At 41.8% G+C, this 20,676-nt stretch overlaps 1 protein-coding gene across 5 annotated transcripts in view; it reads right to left on the bottom strand.

The window, feature by feature from the left end:
- Window positions 1-7,807: 7,807 nt before the first annotated feature.
- Window positions 7,808-20,676, bottom strand: part of SNAPC3 (small nuclear RNA activating complex polypeptide 3) — a 132,678-nt gene continuing 119,809 nt past the window's right edge. For 3 of the 5 annotated variants that reach the window (XM_077249246.1, XM_077249243.1, XM_077249247.1), the window contains 4 exons: window positions 13,217-13,252; window positions 12,575-12,739; window positions 11,658-11,765; window positions 7,808-8,239 (listed from right to left, as the gene is read on the bottom strand). In XM_077249246.1, the coding sequence (XP_077105361.1) occupies window positions 8,092-8,239; window positions 11,658-11,765; window positions 12,575-12,739; window positions 13,217-13,252 (457 nt within the window). In that variant the 3' untranslated portion in view covers window positions 7,808-8,091. The remainder of the gene's footprint in view (window positions 8,240-11,657; window positions 11,766-12,574; window positions 12,740-13,216; window positions 13,253-20,676) is intronic. The other 2 variants (XM_077249245.1, XM_077249244.1) reach the window with 1 other exon arrangement.

The following is a 20,676-nucleotide window of genomic DNA, read 5'->3' as shown; positions in this document are numbered from 1 at the left end:
GCATGATAATCTGGATATAATAATCCAGATCAGCCTGCTAGTTTGCCCAAAGAGATGCTCAGACATAAATCAAATGACTTGATAGATCAAGGGTATAATTGACAAGAAGAGGCAATAAGCAGCGGCTATATACTTTACCCTAACCGGTCCACTACAGTCACCCCCTGGTCCTTAGAGCAGCGGTGCAGCCAGAATATGGAAGAATGCAAGACCCACGCGTTCCGACACACACACGGTGTCTTTCTCAAGGTGAGTGTATTTCATGAGTGCGATAGTAGCTATTTAAGCTATCTGAATTAGATTTACCTTAGCGGCAGGTGTGAGAGACACTTCATGGTTGTGGCGTCCATGCTGTCAACAATGGCCCGGAAATGCATCATAGGGGTCATATTGTATCATGGCGCCGGCGCAGTTGTCCCCCTCTCTATGCGCTTGCGCCTTCTGAGGCCGATGTCCCATATTCATATGCGCTTGCGCGTTGGTGAGCTGATACAGAGATCAGCGCCTGCACGCTGAGGGTACAGGTTATTGTTCCGTCTTACGCTTGCGCAGAGTCTGCAATTAACCATAGTATTTGTGCATTAATTTCACCTGTCTCTCTATGCGCTTGCGCCACACATGACAGATGCCCCGTACTTATATGCACTTGCGCTCTGGTAAGCTGTGTCGCTTGATACAGGTTTCGGCACCTGCACACCAAGGGTACTGATTCATTGTACCTTTTTGCGCCTGTGCAGAGTGCATAACAGTCTGCATACATGATTCAAATGGTATGTAAAATCCCATTCCCATGTGTCTGCATCCTCAAACCACCTGATTAACATTATCATGTGTTAATACATTGAAGATCATGGACTCCGTCCACTACAATAAACTCTCAATACAGAACCCTAACCACACCTTGCCACCGTAACTTTGGGACATGGGAAAAAAAAAAAGGAGGGTTCATGACCCCCAATGTTTCCACCCCAGAGGCAATTCCAGAGCAGCACAATGTGAGTATCCTAATACTAAGTGCACATGTCCTTGTAGAGAAAGCATGTCAAGATATGTGAACCTCCTTCACACATAAGTACCTTATATGTTGTATAATCACATATTACATAAAGGGGTTCCTTGATGGCTATAGCAATCCCCCAGATTGTAAACATATAGTATAGGGGGGAACACTTATTTGGAACATACTGTCCATTCAGATGATAATCCAAAGCCACCTCTATGTCAGAGAAAAAAAAAAATATATATAAATTGAAATCCGCTGTAGAACATGTGGAATACTTGTATTGATGACTCCCGACATTCCAAAGGTCTTGCCTTCGCATTTCATAGAAATCACTTCCTTAGTCACCCCTAGAATGGTAAAACATATGAAGAAATTGATTGAAAAAGCATACACACAAAGGGAGAGAATAATGTAAAACCTATACTCAAATGGCGTGCGTCCAAGGAGGAAAAGGGGAGGAAACTAGAAAAACAAATAGGGTTTATTTTGCATGGTTAACTAAGAGGTGACACTCAGGTTATTTCTTTTTATAGAAGCCTGAGTATAACAACTCCTCGTTAAGACCATCTGGGGCAAGACTGCCCAACTCGTATATCCATCTTGCTTCTTGGCGCAGAAGCTCCTCTACAACACTACCCCCCTTATGTTGGTACTTACTCCCTCCAGGCCCATGACCCTGAGGGAGGCTCCCAGGCCTGCATGGGCCTCTAAAAAATGTGATGCCACTGATGTAATCTTCCCTGCTTGCTTCCCTTTTGATTTGTCCGATTTGGCTGTGGCTATGTTGGACAAATGTTGTTGGATTCTATGTCGTATCTCCTGCGTTGTTTGTCCGACATAGATTTTGTCACACCCACAGATCAACGCGTAAACCACATTGCGTGAACGACAATTAAAGTACGCTTTAGATTGTATCTGTGTTGACAAATGTTTAACCATAATGCCCCTATCAGCAATCATTTTTGGGCAAATAGAGCATCCCCCACAGGGATAGGATCCCTTATTTGCGTGACCTGTCCTTCGTTTTGTAGTAAGGCGTCTATAGTGGCTATTCGACAGATGATCTTTTAGGTTTTTGGCCCTTCTTGCTATCACTTTAGGTCGTTCTCCAATCAGAGGTCTTAATTTAGGTTCACTCCTCAGGATGCCCCAATTTGCGCTTATATGCGGTATATCACCCCACTGGTTGTTAAACTTGGTGATTAGATTAATAGTATTAGATTCTAATCTTACCCGATTCAATAGAAATCAAAGAATCAGACAAGGGAGGAAATATCGTTTTATGGCCCAAAGACATGTACTATCAGGAAGCAAAACGTCAATTGGATAATACCTCACATTACCAAAAATTGCCAACAGACCCAACATCAATATTTAAAAATCAGCTAGACAAATTGGTTACAAGGGTCTTCACCCTGGGCATTATAAACAAAAAGGAACGGGACTACCTAATAACAGCTTATCCAATTGTCCCGACGCTCTACCTGGTGCCAAAAGTCCACAAATCTACTGTTAGGCCACTAGGTAGACCTATAATCTCGGGGATAGGGGGGCTCTACGAGAAACCATGCTCATATGTTGATTATTTTTTACAGCCGCTGGTGAAATCCCTAGATTCCTATGTGCGAGATTCTTCACATCTTATAGAAATCTGCGAGACTCTGGAAATCCCGAATAATGCAATTCTAGCGACCTTAGACGTGGAAGCCCTGTATACGAATATTGGACATGAATTGGGTATGGTAACAACATCCTATTTCCTAAACAAACAATCTACAGGGGACAGGGCCCATGATACATTTGTTTTGGAACTGCTCAAATTTGTATTGGAAAAGAACTATTTTGTGTTCGATAGGAGCTTTTACAAACAAATTTCAGGTACAGCTATGGGGGCAAAATGTGCGCCCTCATATGCTAACCTTTTCATGGGGTGGTGGGAGGAGACCCATGTACAAAAACTCAAGGACTTCTCCACCCACGTGGTCAAATGGCTAAGATACATCGACGACATTGTCATAGTTTGGTCAGGGACTCCTGAAAAGTTACAGACTTTCATTGAGGGGCTCAATAACAATGACTGGAACATTAAGCTAGCATCCTGTTTTTCTACTATTTCGGTTGAATTTTTAGATCTGAAACTGATGATCGACCGAAACCGGATCATGACCACACTGTTCCGAAAACGGACAGCTACCAATATTCTTCTACATTTTGAAAGTTTCCACCCAAAGCATTTAAAAAGAGGCATCCCCAGAGGACAATTCCTCAGACTTAGAAGGAATTGCACTCGCAGAGGATTTCTACAAGGAGTCTCGTGACCTGACCAACAGATTTTGCGAACGGGGATACCCTGGGAGGGTCATCTCGGGAGCGTTTGAACTTTCAAGAGAGAAAACGAGGGAAGAAGCCCTAAAACCCCGGGTAAGATTAGAATCTAATACTATTAATCTAATCACCAAGTTTAACAACCAGTTGGGTGATATATACCGCATTCTAAACGCAAATTGGGGCATCCTGAGGAGTGAACCTAAATTAAGACCTCTGATTGGAGAACGACCTAAAGTGATAGCAAGAAGGGCCAAAAACCTAAAAGATCATCTGTCGAATAGCCACTATAGACGCCCTACTACAAAATTAAGGACAGGTCACGCAAATAAGGGATCCTGTTATGATCCCTAGTGGCTGAGGATCACAAATAGATCAGCAAGTGATTAAACTAAGGACGAGCTCTAGGGAGATGGTAACTGGACTGATCGCAAATCTGAACCTATCCAAAACAACTAGAGGTAGCCGGTGAACGTGCCTAAAAAATTCCTAGACGTCTCGAGCCAGCTTGAGGAACTAGCTACCCCTAAAGAGAAAGAAAGACCTCGCTTTCCTCCAGAGAAATAATCCCCAAAGTTATAGAAGCCCCCAACAAATATTAACGGTGAAGTAAGAAGGCGGCACATACATAGGGATGAAATCAGATTCAGCAAAAGAGGCCCACTAGTACTAGAAAGCAGAAAATAGAGCAGGGGTCTATGCGATCAATAAAAAAACCCTTACAAAATATCCATCCTGAGATTTCAAGAACCCACACACCAACTAACGGTGTGTGGGGAGAAACTCAGCCCACTAGAGCAACCAGCAAGCGAGGGAATTACATTTTAGCAAGCTGGAACAAAAAACATGGTAAACACTGCTGATCAAAAAATGAGCAAACAAAACTTAGCTTATCCTGGATGGACTGGGAGCAAGGTAGTCAGAAGGAATCTGAGTAGCACTGATTACATCGACAGCCGGCAACAAGTGGAAGTAAAACAGAGCTATATAGGAACCTCCCAGAGGATAACGAACCAGCTGATAGCCAGAGACCAGCAGGATAACAGACAAAGCCACCAGGGGGAGCCCAAAGCAAAAGTCACACCATACCACCAGTGACCACAAGAGGGAGCCTGAACACAGAGTTCACAACAGGATCCTATCCCTGTGGGGGATGCTCTATTTGCCCAAAAATGATTGCTGATAGGGGCATTATGGTTAAACATTTGTCAACACAGATACAATCTAAAGCGTACTTTAATTGTCGTTCACGCAATGTGGTTTATGCGTTGATCTGTGGGTGTGACAAAATCTATGTCGGACAAACAACGCAGGAGATACGACGTAGAATCCAACAACATTTGTCCAACATAGCCACAGCCAAATCGGACAAATCAAAAGGGAAGCAGATTACATCAGTGGCATCACATTTTTTAGAGGCCCATGCAGGCCTGGGAGCCTCCCTCAGGGTCATGGGCCTGGAGGGAGTAAGTACCAACATAAGGGGGGGTAGTGTTGTAGAGGAGCTTCTGCGCAGAGAAGCAAGATGGATATACGAGTTGGGCAGTCTTGCCCCAGATGGTCTTAATGAGTTGTTATACTCAGGCTTCTATAAAAAGAAATAACCTGAGTGTCACCTCTTAGTTAACCATGCAAAATAAGCCCTATTTGTTTTTCTAGTTTCCTCCCCTTTTCCTCCTTGGACGCACGCCATTTGAGTATAGGTTTTACATTATTCTCTCCCTTTGTGTGTATGCTTTTTCAATCAATTTCTTCATATGTTTTACCATTCTAGGGGTGGCTAAGGAAGCGATTTCTATGAAATGCGAAGGCAAGACCTTTGGAATGTCGGGAGTCATCAATACAAGTATTCCACATATTCTACAGCGGATTTCAATTTATATTTTTTTTTTCTCTGACAGAGGTGGCTTTGGATTATCATCTGAATGGACAGTATGTTCCAAATAAGTGTTCCCCCCTATACTATATGTTTACAATCTGGGGGATTTCTATAGCCACCAAGGAACCCCCTTTATGTAATATGTGATTATACAACATATAAGGTACTTATGTGTGAAGGAGGTTCACATATCTTGACATATGCTTTCTCTACAAGGACATGTGCACTTAGTATTCGGATACTCACATCGTGCTGCTCCGGAATTGCCTCTGGGGTGGAAACATTGGGGGTCATGAACCCTCCTTTTTTTTTTATGTCCCAAAGTTACGGTGGCAAGGTGTGGTTAGGGTTCTGTATTGAGCCCGAGGTTTATTTTAGTGGACGGAGTCCATGATCTTCAATGTATTAACACATGATAATGTTAATCAGGTGGTTTGAGGGTGCAGACACATGGGAATGGGATTTTACATACCATTTGAATCATGTATGCAGACTGTTATGCACTCTGCACAGGCGCAAAAAGGGACAATGTATCCGTACCCTTGGTGCGCAGGTGCCGAAACCTGTATCAAGCGACACAGCTTACCAGGGCGCAAGCGCATATAAGTACGGGGCATCTGTCATGTGTGGCGCAAGCGCATAGAGAGACGGGTGAAATTAATGCACAAATACTATGGTTAATTGCAGACTCTGCGCAAGCGTAAGACGGAACAATAACCTGTACCCTCAGCGTGCAGGCGCTGATCTCTGTATCAGCTCACCAACGCGCAAGCGCATATGAATATGGGACATCGGCCTCAGAAGGCGCAAGCGCATAGAGAGGGGGACAACTGCGCCGGCGCCATGATACAATATGACCCCTATGATGCATTTCCGGGCCATTGTTGACAGCATGGACGCCACAACCATGAAGTGTCTCTCACACCTGCCGCTAAGGTAAATCTAATTCAGATAGCTTAAATAGCTACTATCGCACTCATGAAATACACTCACCTTGAGAAAGACACGGTGTGTGTGTCGGAACGCGTGGGTCTTGCATTCTTCCATATTCTGGCTGCACCGCCGCTCTAAGGACCAGGGGGTGACTGTAGTGGACCGGTTAGGGTAAAGTATATAGCCGCTGCTTATTGCCTCTTCTTGTCAATTATACCCTTGATCGATCATGTTATTTGATTTATGTCTGAGCATCTCTTTGGGCAAACTAGCAGGCTGATCTGGATTATTATATCCAGATTATCATGCATCCCGATTATATTTGTTACCGACAGGGTTGCTAGAACATGAGAAAGGCTCTTTTTCTACTCTATAGGCTCTCTCTACCCTACACTCATATATTGTGTGGTTCACCTTTAGATCCAAACAGCGCCTCCATAAGGGTTGTACTTATTTGTGAAAAAATCCCTGTTAAGATTATATGCAGCATCTGTATTATGCTATTTGGTGCAAATAATAGTTTACGGACAGATTATATATATTTCATTATGGAAGATTGGAGTTCTCTACTTTTTAGAGTAACTTTTTAGATGTTTTTAACTCTGTGTAGCATTTCTTGTGTGTATAAATAACATTTGATATATTTTGAAAGAATTTATTTGTGGAGTTCCAACCGTTTCTTGCATGTACTTCTTTCTTTACTTCACATATAACATATACATTACATGCTTGGTAGTGAACCCAGAATATGCAGTAGTATTATCTGTGGATGGTGCCAACTTTTTCTAAATTTGTACACCTGTAGCAGGATAATTTTTATTTTTTATTTCAAATCAATGAAATTTCACACAAACCAAGTTCAACAGTATATCTGGTGATAGTCAATTTTTTAACAAATTTCTACACTTGTAGCAGGCCGATTTTTATTTTTATTTCAAACCAACGAAATTTCACACAAACCACGTTCTACAGTACATGTGACAACTAACACCTTTTTTCCTCCATTATTTCAATTTTTATAACTCTACAGTTTGCAAGAAAATAAATATCTTTTACTGGAAAGTTTATTATGTAAAAAAAACTGCATGTAAAAAATAAACAATGTTTTGTCACAATTCCGCCTATCAGTGTGTCTGGGAGCAGTGAGTGACAGTTAAGCCTTCCATTCTGTTCACGCTCTCCTCAGATCACTCAATAACAGAAGCTTAGAGAACAGACAGCACTGAGAATCTGCGAGTGCCATGATGGACATGTGATCGGATAATATCAGGTCCCATTAATAGCTCCAGGACCCATGCAGTTTGATTACAGGGTCCTGGAGGGACTGTGGGGAACACAACCACCGGCAAAACACCCACCGATACAGCAACCATATAAGGATGACCCCATGACTCAACTGGCAGAAGGTGCAACTATAAAAATATTCTTGGCACCATATGACTTGGGAAGGAAAGGAATGTTCCTCATACCTCTGCTGCCTGCCAGTCGTCAGCTCCCAGGGATTTTCTTATATTATTATTATTGGGAGCACGTTGGTTAACACGCTTATTAGGCGATCATATTTAGTCTACAGACAACAAATAACTGCACTTATATTGTATCTGGATTTTGGTAATAATTACAAGACATTTTCCCTACAAAGAGAATAACTTGGGTCACATCTTGACGGCCGTTCTACTGAGATTTACTGTTCTCCTCCATAATCTACATTGCATCATTTCATAAAAATAACACTTGTAATGGAAGATAAATCTGTGTACAATAGTTTTACAGCAGGGTTTCTGACCCAAGGTTCCTTGTACAACACTGAACTTGTAGAAACATAGTTTCGGTATGGACCGTGAAAAAGATAACTGCATGTTCTTTGCATGTGGAGTTCATTCCCTGCACATGGAATCATCACAATGAGTTCACATATCTGGGAAATTCATTTTGTTGTAAATAATCAATTTTAATTAAATGTTCCGGTGTCAACATAAGCATATGCTACAAAGTCTCCAAGTTTATTGCCCTCCGTGTCATAATGAAGCATCCTGAAGCAAACATCACAGAAGAAGCAAGGATCGTCTGGAGCAAGGCTGTCTTGGTTTGTTACCCACCTGAAATACAGAAAAAAAAGTGATTTTCTTATTACTGATGGTCTAGCTTCAAGTTCAGCAGAAATACAAGGAAGCAAAGATGATGCTTCTGGGAAAAAGCGCATCAACTAAAACCACAAAGCAGAGGAAAGACGAATCTATCGGTTTAGTGTAAAACAAAAAAACAAGAGTTATGGCTGCAGAAATGTGGGGAGGCATGAATTAAAAATGAACTGATCATTCAACAGTATTTGCCAAGTGTTTCATGCTGAACTGGACACATGATGAAGTAGCGGCTGCAAAGCGGAATAAAACGCTTTTCTTTTTTAATTTTGACTCTCTGTTGAATAGATATTAGTAATCAAAGAATTTGGTTCCTAATAAGTTACCGTATTTTTCAGGTTATAAAACGCACTTTTTTTCCAAAATTTTTTTTTTGGGGGAAATAGGGGTGGAGTCTTATAATCCGAATCATACCGTAGCTGTGGTAGAGCTTAGCGGCTGCTGTGGAGCAGGGACCCATGGTCACTTCTGCCAGAAGCTTCTGGCCGCAGCAGGAGTCGGACGATGGCTGCCAGCCCCTGGTATGACGAGGTGTTCGGCAGAGTGGGGATCCACCGACATTTTGTGAAAGCCCGGAGCTCCGCTCTTTCCATACTCTATGTGGTGGGCTTCAGGAAAATGGCCGCCGGAAGTGGCACATGCGCAAACTGAGATCTTGGCACTAAGATTTCAATTGTCCAAGTGCTGCCTCAGGCGGCCATTTTCTCCAAGTCCACCGCATTAGAAAGTATGGAAGGTGCGGGGCTCCGGGCAGTCACAAAATGTCGGTGGATCCCCTGCACCGCAAGACACCTCATCATACCAGCCTGGGGCCACAGCCCAACTCCTGCCGCCACCAAACATCCCGTCCTACCAGCCTGGAGACTGCAGCGACTCTGCCACCTGGGACCCTGCTCCACTATCGCTGCCCCCCAGGTAAGCACCACAAAAGTGGATTATAACACATACCATTTTATTTTTATTTTTAAAAACACATTTTTTTCCTATTTTTCTCCTCAAAATTTGGGGTGCCCCTCAATCTGCAAAATAAGATAATTTTCTTTAAAGAAAATACTACTAGGACAACCCCTTCTCACTCCCCATGCTTGGCCCTGATCCAATGAAAAACCCTATACTAACCTCGAAGCCCCAAGGCTCTTGTGTGGCTTTATGACACATGGTGCCTGGCGCCCAATCAGCGCTGGCGTCATTGTCCCCACCTTCTGTCGAATTGAACAGGAAGAGGAAGCCAGGAATGAAGCTGATCCTGGACTTCCTCTTCATGTTAAATTTGTCCAAAAGAAGGGACAATGATGCCAGCGCTGATTGGGCATCGGGGTTACTCGTCATACAACCGCAAGAGTGCCCTGGGACCAAGGGTGGGGATTGAGAAGGGGTTGTCCTAGTAGTAGAAACCCCTTTAAGTCCAAGTGGGTGTCATCAGATAGTTTTCACTGGGGACATGGACTCAGAGTATCTGCATTTTGCAGCCGCTATAGAAGTAAATTCTGACATTGTAAAACTTAGAAATTTGGCTCTAGCAAAGCCGGTAGGCTAGGGTTTAAACCCTAGGTCTTCATGCTCGGATTAGATGACATGGCTAACCCTACATATAACAAGGCTAGCTGTTCACCTTAGTCTTTCAGCTCAGGGAAGCTGACCAGCTCTAGAGAGAAATTCAGAGAGTAGCTGACAGCACAACTGGCAATGGGATGCCCGTCCTAGTCCCACGGACCAAAGTGGAAGTGTACATACCCCAAAAAATGATGAAGGACAGCATTCAATCCAGGTGAAAAAAAAACTTCTTTTATTGTGCCAAGTGCAACGTTTCAACCATCAAAGGTCTTTTTCAAGCATACAAAATGATTAAAATGGCGGCTTTAAATAGGGAATGGTTGTAAATCCCACCAATCTCTTTACAAGAAACCGCCCATATAATTTACATACAAATATATAATAAAGTGAACAATATATAAAAACACACATTAATACATCACATCTACCTAAATAAATGTGTCCATTCTTATTTATATGGAGAGATTCCTAAGAAAAACGCTATAGATGTCACTACTAGCACATGGAGTACATCAAACGTAAATAAACAGAAACATGCTGTTGTATCTAAACCAATCGTTACATCAAAAGGTGCTTTGGTCACTAATTCACTACCAATAAGATGTAACCTAACAAAGAATGGTCACATGTCCAGTTTAACCCAATCAGAGCTCCAGATATATCAGTAAATCACAGCACTATCCCCAGCATGGTCTAATAGAAGGGCTGCCATTGGTTACCAACAAAGAGATTTGCTGATATATTTAGAGCTCTGATTGGGTTAAACTGGACATGTGACCACTCTTTGTTGGTAACCAATGGCAGCCCTTCTATTAGACCATGCTGGGGATAGTGCTGTGATTTACTGATATATCTGGAGCTCTGATTGGGTTAAACTGGACATGTGACCATTCTTTTGGTAGCCAATGGCAGTCCTGGTATTAGACCATGCTAGAGATAACACTGTGATTTGTTGACTTTTTTAGAGCTGTGATTGGTTTAAACTGGACATGTGGCCACTCTTTGTTAGGTTACATCTTATTGGTAGTGAATTAGTGACCAAAGCACCTTTTGATGTAACGATTGGTCTAGATACAACAGCATGTTTCTGTTTATTTACGTTTGATGTACTCCATGTGCTAGTAGTGACATCTATAGCGTTTTTATTAGGAATCTCTCCATATAAATAAGAATGGACACATTTATTTATGTAGATGTGATGTATTAATGTGTGTTTTTATATATTGTTCACTTCATTATATATTTGTATGTAAGTTATATGGGCGGTTTCTTGTAAAGAGATTGGTGGGATTTACAACCATTCCCTATTTAAAGCCGCCATTTTAATCATTTTGTATGCTTGAAAAAGACCTTTGATGGTTGAAACGTTGCACTTGCACAATAAAAGACGTTTTTTTTCACCTGGATTGGATGCTGTCCTTCATAATTTTTTTCAGCTCCAGAGAGAGAGACGAGCCAGAATCCCTCTCTGACAATTATCTGCACAGGCTGTGCGCAGAGAACTAAACATATCAGTGGTTGCTACAGACGATAATGGTTTTGTTTGACTGAGTTGGGCCTAGCTCAGCTAGTGTCAGTTCTTTTTAGTTTGCGCCTGGACAAGGCAAGGGATTTATGTTTAGGAGCCTGTTTTGGTGCTGTGCAACCTGTGTAAAGCAATACAAACTGCACATGTTTGGACCTGTGTGAATGCTACCTAAGGTGTAATGCCTACCAGAGAATCCCTACAAGGCGCAAATTCAATATAATGCAGACAAATACCAATACTTCATTAAAACACAAGTACATTCTCAAGCAATCCACATTCATAGAAAACACCTACTTTGCAACATACACTTTACACACATTGCACTTTCTGGTCCAAAACCAATGTTTTCGGACATTCATTGGATAGAGCCTCCTATCTAAACAGTCCTCGTGGTGTATTAGCCTTTTAATGGGAAACAGAAAAAGCAATATGTTAAATTTGTTCAGTAAGGACATTTTCCAAATTGCGCCATCTAAAACATTGTATAGCTTTATAGTCTAAATAAGGCAACTTTCTGTGACTTCTCATATGACCTGGTCTCTGCACTTTGCTGTTCCCAATGGATGATGCATGTCTTGTGAAACAAATTTTCCCACGCAATAGGCCAGAGCTTGGTGCCTTAAAGTGCAAATCCACTGCAGTTGCCCGATATCTGACACGTCACTTTCTGATACTTTTATGTGACAACAGAGTAAAACAAATACTAAAATTTTAAGATTTTTGGGGGCTTTGAATTTGGGTTCAATAAGGTTTAAGGTTTAGATTATCGGAGTAAGGCTGGGGTCACACTTGTGAGTGCAATGCGAGAAACTCGCATCAATACCCAGTACTGCTGCTGGCACTTGGGATCGGAGCGTGCGGCTGCATGTATTTCTATGCAGCCGCACACTCCGGTCCCGAGGGCCGGCGGCAATGCCCGGTATTGATGTGAATTTCTCGCATTGCACTCGCAAGTGTGACCCCGGCCTAACAATTCTTCTAATAAGTCAGTAGACTAACATTTTCCATCGCTCACATATAGAAATTTACATATAACTGAAAAATTAAGTGCAAATTTGACAATTTGCGGATGTTTTTTTTCACAGCATGCTTATTATATATTTGCTATAAATTTCAGTTGTGGATTTGACACTTTCAATACCTGATTTTGTAGTAGGTTCACCCTAAACTCAGCTGTACTATATAAACAATTCATCAGCTTATTGACCTACCTTATATCTGTGAAAGTTACAATGTGCTCACAATCTCCTTGATGGCAGTACATGTAGGGGAAACCAATTTTTATATTCAGATCATTAAAAGTAAAGTCTTCCATTTTGGTTGACTGAAATTTGCCATAGCCTCTATCACGGGATTCGGACCATTCAATTGTGGTTCTAGAAGACCATTCAAATACAAAACAGTGTATTAATATCAAATCACTGACATAACTAGTTACCTATGAGATCATAGCACGAAACGTTAATAAGAAAAGTGACAGCTCAGTATAAACCAGAATGCTGGATACTGAATAGCAATAGTTTACCAGTGCGAGACATGTAATGACTGACACTTTGCTCTTTGATCTCACTGCCGAGCTGTGTGTGATTATGACCTAGCACAGTACAGCAGAAATAATTTAGTACAGCAGAAGTGAATTTTGGCTCATTACAGTGTTAGCTCTGCTGTGTTCTGATCTCACTGAAGAGCAGAGTCTCACACTGGTTAGTCCCCTTTCATTTATAATCATCTCTGGAGGCAGATCCTCAGCGTCCAACCCACACCCCTGAACAACTGATTTACATACAACAAAAATGTGTATTTCTCTGAAATAAAACACTGGATCACAGATATCAAGGTATAATTTTTTTCACCTTTCTGTAATGCTGTAAATAAGCCCCCGTTGTATCCTGAAAGATGAGAAAAAGAGGTTAGATTATACTCACCTGGGGGGGGGGCGGTCCGGTCCGATGGGCGTCGCGGTCCGGGGCCTCCCATCTTCTTACGATGACGTCCTCTTCTTGTCTTCACGCTGCGGCTCCGGCGCAGGCGTACTTTGTCCTGTTGAGGGCAGAGCAAAGTACTGCAGTGCGCAGGTGCCGAGCCTCTCTGACCTTTTCCGGCGCCTGCGCACTGCAGTACTTTGCTCTGCCCTCAACAGGACAAAGTACGCCTGCGCCGGAGCCGCAAAGTGAAGACAAGAAGAGGACGTCATCCTATGAAGATAGGAGGCCCTGGACCGGACCGCGACACCCATCGGACAAGAACCGGACCGCTGAATGCTGTAGATAAGCCCCTGATGCAGATGAGCTTAGCTCATCTTCGATTTTGGGGCGACAGGTTCCCATTAAAATACGCAGAAAAATATTGAATCCACTTTAAATCCTGTACATGTTGGTACCAATTAACATTCAGATAATGTATAGAATCAGCTCCCCTTCTCACACTTAATATCTCACAGAGAAAATAATTTCACCAGATTTTGAGCTCACTATGCTAAAGTGAAAAGTAAATCTGCATCCATGTACTACTGTGAGAAGCCATCTGACTTGCCTTATAAATTGATATAGTGTACTGTCATTTGTTGAGTTTTCCCAGGACTGATATTTCATTTTTTATTTTAAAGAGGTGATATCAGTTGTGAAAAATGAATTCTCACATCTTCATTGATAATGTTTGCAATGTCTTTTTTTTTTTTTTTTTTAAACTAATTTCCTGGGGAGAAAGATACAAACATTGCAAGTACAATCTGGATATCTAATGTTAGAGGTAAGCGCAACAGTTAATCATTGGCCATCATAAAGAGAACATGTTGCAGCTGCTTAAACAAAGACCAGCAAGGAGCCAGTGAACCGCCTGCAGATTTGAACTATGTTCAAGTACAAGCAAGTACAAGGTTTTTTTTTGCTATTTTAAGTCACATACAGTTGATTTTAAAGGCCCTCCATACATTTTAAAGAGATCTTGCTTGGCTTTACTGGCAGTTAGCTGCTGGCCCGACACTCCCATACACAGGTGCGCTCACTCGACCGAGCTGTAAACCTCTCAATAACGGAACACCATAGCTATTTTATTGTCTTGCATAAATTGAAAAAAAAAAAATAGTGAAACATATACACAGACAAGGAAGTCGAGTAATCTGAAGAGAAATTGTGATGATTTGAATCACATACATATATATATATATATATATATATATATATATATATATATATATATATATATATATATATATATATATATATATATACACACACACACACACATATATATACAGGTCCTTCTCAAAAAATTAGCATATAGTGTTAAATTTCATTATTTACCATAATGTAATGATTACAATTAAACTTTCATATATTATAGATTCATTATCCACCAACTGAAATTTGTCAGGTCTTTTATTGTTTTAATACTGATGATTTTGGCATACAACTCCTGATAACCCAAAAAACCTGTCTCAATAAATTAGCATATTTCACCCGTCCAATCAAATAAAAGTGTTTTTTAATAAAAAACAAAAAAAACATCAAATAATAATGTTCAGTTATGCACTCAATACTTGGTCGGGAATCCTTTGGCAGAAATGACTGCTTCAATGCGGCGTGGCATGGAGGCAATCAGCCTGTGACACTGCTGAGATGTTATGGAGGCCCAGGATGCTTCAATAGCGGCCTTAAGCTCATCCAGAGTGTTGGGTCTTGCGTCTCTCAACTTTCTCTTCACAATATCCCACAGATTCTCTATGGGGTTCAGGTCAGGAGAGTTGGCAGGCCAATTGAGCACAGTAATACCATGGTCAGTTAACCATTTACCAGTGGTTTTGGCACTGTGAGCAGGTGCCAGGTCGTGCTGAAAAATGAAATCTTCATCTCCATAAAGCATTTCAGCCGATGGAAGCATGAAGTGCTCCAAAATCTCCTGATAGCTAGCTGCATTGACCCTGCCCTTGATGAAACACAGTGGACCAACACCAGCAGCTGACATGGCACCCCACACCATCACTGACTGTGGGTACTTGACACTGGACTTCAGGCATTTTGGCATTTCCTTCTCCCCAGTCTTCCTCCAGACTCTGGCACCTTGATTTCCGAATGACATGCAAAATTTGCTTTCATCAGAAAAAAGTACTTGGGACCACTTAGCAACAGTCCAGTGCTGCTTCTCTGTAGCCCAGGTCAGGCGCTTCTGCCGCTGTTTATGGTTCAAAAGTGGCTTTACCTGGGGAATGCGGCACCTGTAGCCCATTTCCTGCACACGCCTGTGCACGGTGGCTCTGGATGTTTCCACACCAGACTCAGTCCACTGCTTCCTCAGGTTCCCCAAGGTCTGGAATCGGTCCTTCTCCACAATCTTCCTCAGGGTCCGGTCACCTCTTCTCGTTGTACAGCGTTTTCTGCCACATTGTTTCCTTCCAACAGACTTACCATTGAGGTGCCTTGATACAGCACTCTGGGAACAGCCTATTTGTTGAGAAATTTCTTTCTGGGTCTTACCCTCTTGCTTGAGGGCCTTCTTGACATCTGTCAGGTCGCTAGTCTTACCCATGATGGGGGTTTTGAGTAATGAACCAGGCAGGGAGTTTTTAAAAGCCTCAGGTATCTTTTGCATGTGTTTAGAGTTAATTAGTTGATTCAGAAGATTAGGGTAATAGGTCATTTAGAGAACCTTTTCTTGATATGCTAATTTATTGAGACAGGTTTTTTGGGTTATCAGGAGTTGTATGCCAAAATCATCAGTATTAAAACAATAAAAGACCTGACAAATTTCAGTTGGTGGATAATGAATCTATAATATATGAAAGTTTAATTGTAATCATTACATTATGGTTAATAATGAAATTTAACACTATATGCTAATTTTTTGAGAAGGACCTGTATATATATCTGAGGTTTACTGTAAAGCTTTGACTTGTGCCTGAAAATGACCACTGGTCCGCTACATGTTTGAGTGAGGAGCGGTCTAACAGCCCTTTCAGACAGTACTCAACTGTCTTGCAGTTTTCCACAATAGCAGCTCAGTTTTGTTTATCGCCTCCTGTAGACTGATCAGTTATGTGTAACTGCTGCTCTGTTGAACCACATGACAGAAGATAATCCTCTGTAATGTGTATCAACTGCCAGGCCTAGATTGGCGATATGGGAGCAGCTAGTCCCACCCAGCTCTCCTAGCTGCTCCTAAAACCCGGACCCAAAATCCGGGACATGTCCAGCTGCTTTCTTACACCTCCAAAATGTATTTGAAATGGGCTATACAGGGCTGTGGGAGATGTAGCCCCTGTAACAACCATACTGGGTACAGTTCCTGAAAAAATATAACTTAATTAATATGCAAATGAGGAGGTTTTTATGTACCCTTAACCTGTCAAAAATTATGGTGCACCATTGTGCCTCATTTGCATATTGGGACTAATATACTCCAAAGTGCATCGAGCGCCGTCTGAAGAAAGGAGAAAGAAAGGTGAACACAACCAGCCACTGTGGCCATAGGAGACCGCACACAAGGAAACAACATTCAAACTGTGCTCCCGCAAGGAAGGGAGCACTGTCAATCAAAAGCGAACAAAGGGCCCCAATATGCAAAATAGGGATGCATACAAGTTATTTTTTCAGGCTCTGTACCAGTAACAGGCACAGTGCTAGTATCGTTGTTATCGTAGCTTCCTACAACAATGTTTAACCTATTTAAAATGCATTTTAGGGTGACTAACTCACTTTAAAAATGGATTAAGATGGAGAAAAAATGAATAAATATAAGACCACATTATTATAAACAAAACAAATCGATAAGGAGCACACAGTCAAACGCATTTTTCCTGGTAGACATATAAATATAATAAATATAATGCCAGCACTGCTAACATAACCTCATATTTGTTAACAGAAAGGGTTTATCTCCAAATTTGACCAAAAATCAGGGAAACTACGCTCTGGTGGTGCTCAGCTTTTTGGAAAAAAAAAAAAGTGCTGCTGGACAAAACATAAAAGATTGTAGTCAGCGGCACTCACAACTGCACAGCAACTTTATTATGATAACGTGAGAGGCGTAGACAAGGAGGAAGAGACATGACCGACAGCTGTTTCACATGAAACAAGCATCATACCTCCAGGTAACAATACAAATATGAAAAGTATGCATTAATCTGACCAGTAATTGCTTTTCCAGGAGTCAATCATGACAGCACCATCAGGAGGTCGTCCTTCATACCCTTGATAGGGACAGGAACACACAAGAGGTTAAAAGACCCATCCCTCTACCCTTCACCGGTTATTTTCCAAGTACCACACCAGGATGGATGCAACTCTATTTTATTGAGTTTCCTTCTACATACGTTACCTTCACATAGCAGACGTAAAATTTAAGGGAGGGAATGTAATGGTGCTGTCATGATGGACTCCTGGAAAACCAATTACCGGTAGGACTAATGTCTACTTTCCAAGACGTCCTCCTGACAGCACCATCAGGAGAATACCAGAGGGTACATTGAGGGCGGAACTACTGCTTGGGGGACTTTTCTTTTGAAGGCCGTCTTTTGGCCTGATAACATGTCCAGTTTATAATGTCTGCAAAGGTGTTAAGATTTGTCCATGTTGCAGCTCTGCAGATTTGGTCCATTCTGCCCATGATGTGGCTATTGCTCTAGTAGAATGGGCTTTGATGTTGTCAGGAGATTTTCCCTCTGCCGAATAGGCCAGGCTGATCACTGACCTAATCAATCTTGCCGAGGTCTCTATATTCTTTCCTGCAAACTGAACTAAGATTGGAATCTGACAATTTTTTTTTTGTCTCCTGGTATTGCAAGACTGTTCTAAAGTGTAGAAAATGAAATGTGAACTCTCGACTATCTTTATAGTTTGGCAGAAGGAAGGTAAGTCAATTTCTTGTCTCATATGGAATGTTGTTAATACTGTCGGTAAGAAGCCGGGCTCTAACCTTAAGATGATGCAGTCTTCTAAGATCTTTAGGTATGGTTCCTTGATGGAAAGAGCCTGTACGTTCCCCATCTGTCTTGCTGTAGTTATGGTGACCAGGAAGGCAGCCTTTAACGAGAGAGATTTTATGTTCGAGCCTTCTAGAGGCTCATATGGTGGTTTATGTAAGCCGTTTAACACTAGATTCAGATCCCATAGAGGAACAGAAACTTGAACTGTGGGTCTTATAGTACTTGTGGCCTTAACAAATATCACAATCCAGGGATGATTTGCTAATGGATTATACACTCACCGGCCACTTTATTAGGTACACCTGTCCAACTTCTTGTTAACACTTAATTTCTAATCAGCCAATCACATGGCGGCAACTCAGTGCATTTAGGCATGTAGACATGGTCAAGACAATCTCCTGCAGTTCAAGCCGAGCATCAGTATGGGGAAGAAAGGTGATTTGAGTGCCTTTGAACATGGCATGGTTGTTGGTGCCAGAAGGGCTGGTCTGAGTATTTCAGAAACTGCTGATCTACTGGGATTTTCACGCACAACCATCTCTAGGGTTTACAGAGAATGGTCCGAAAAAGAAAAAAAATCCAGTGAGCGGCAGTTCTGTGGACGGAAATGCCTTGTTGATGCCAGAGGTCAGAGGAGAATGGGCAGACTGGTTCGAGCTGATAGAAAGGCAACAATGACTCAAATCACCACCCGTTACAACCAAGGTAGGCCTAAGAGCATCTCTGAACGCACAGTGCGTCGAACTTTGAGGCAGATGGGCTACAGCAGCAGAAGACCACACCGGGTACCACTCCTTTCAGCTAAGAACAGGAAACTGAGGCTACAATTTGTACAAGCTCATCGAATTTGGACAGCAGAAGATTGGAAAAACGTTGCTTGGTCTGATGAGTCTCGATTTCTGCTGCGACATTCGGATGGTAGGGTCAGAATTTGGCGTAAACAACATAAAAGCATGGATCCATCCTGCCTTGTATGGAGCATCTTTGGGATGTGCAGCCGACAAATCTGCGGCAACTGTGTGATGCCATCATGTCAATATGGACCAAAATCTCTGAGGAATGCTTCCAGCACCTTGTTGAATCTATGCCACGAAGAATTGAGGCAGTTCTGAAGGCAAAAGGGGGTCCAACCCGTTACTAGCATGGTGTACCTAATAAAGTGGCCGGTGAGTGTACATGAAAGCAGTCAAGGCTGAAATTTGCACCTTCAATGTGCTAGGTCTCGGGCCTTTATCAAATCATGTTTGGAGAAAGTCTGATAAATTAGGAATATCAGTATCATGGACCTGCCTGTTGTGTTCCTTGGTCTTCATGATGCTCTCTGTGCATCAAACAGAACCCTGAGACTATCACAGAGCAGGTGCATTTATACGGAGATTTGATTACACACAGGTGGATTATATTTATCATCATCAGGCATTTAGGACAACACTGGATCATTCAGAGATCCACAATGAACTTTTGGAGTGAGTTTGCTGCACTGAAAGTAAAGGGGGCGAATAATATTGCACGCCCCACTTTTCAGTTTTTGAATTCCCACAAAAATTTAAAATAACCAACTTCACAACTGTGTTCTACTTGTTGTTGATTCTTCACCAAAAATTTACATTTGGTATCTTTATGTTTGAAGCATGATATGTGGGAAAAGGTTGAAAAGTTCTACGGAGCCGAATACTTTTGCAAGGCACTGTACGAGATGACCTGGCTTTGGGCAGATCCCTGTAGGTACTGACCTTGTACCTGGGTCCCCCATCAGCTTTTGCATGCATCTGTGGTGATGGTTACAAACGGGAATAGACTCCACGTATTTACCTTTCTGCAAGTTGTTCATAGAGGTCCAACAGATTAACCCCTTCATGACCTTGGGATTTTCCATTTTTCCGTGTTCGTTTTTCTCTCCCCTCCTTCCCAGAGCCATAACTTTTTTATTTTTCTGTCAATTTGGCCATGTGAGGGCTTATTTTTTGTAAGACCAGTTGTACTTTTGAACGACATCATTGGTTTTTGCATGTCGTGTACTAGAAAACAGGAAAAAAAATTCCAAGTGCAGTGAAATTGCAAAAAAAGTGCAATCTCACACTTGTTTTTTGTTTGGCTTTTTTGCTAGGTTCATTAAATGCTAAAACTGACCTGCCATTATGATTCTCCAGGTCTAACATGACTAGGTTATTTTTTATCTAAGTGGTGAAAAAAAATTCCAAACTTTGCTAAAAAAAAAAAAAAATTGCGCCATTTTCCGATACTCGTAGCGTCTCCATTTTTCATGATCTGGGGTCGGTTGAGGGCTTATTTCTTGAGTGCCGAGCAGGCGTTTTTAATGATTCCATTTCGGTGCAGATACGTTCTTTTGATCGCCCGTTATTGCATTTTAATGCAATGTCGCGGTGACCAAAA

The sequence above is a fragment of the Ranitomeya variabilis genome, chromosome 1 (genome assembly GCF_051348905.1).
Source record: "Ranitomeya variabilis isolate aRanVar5 chromosome 1, aRanVar5.hap1, whole genome shotgun sequence".
Lineage (NCBI taxonomy): Eukaryota > Metazoa > Chordata > Amphibia > Anura > Dendrobatidae > Ranitomeya > Ranitomeya variabilis.
This window is presented reverse-complemented; position numbering and strand designations above follow the sequence as displayed.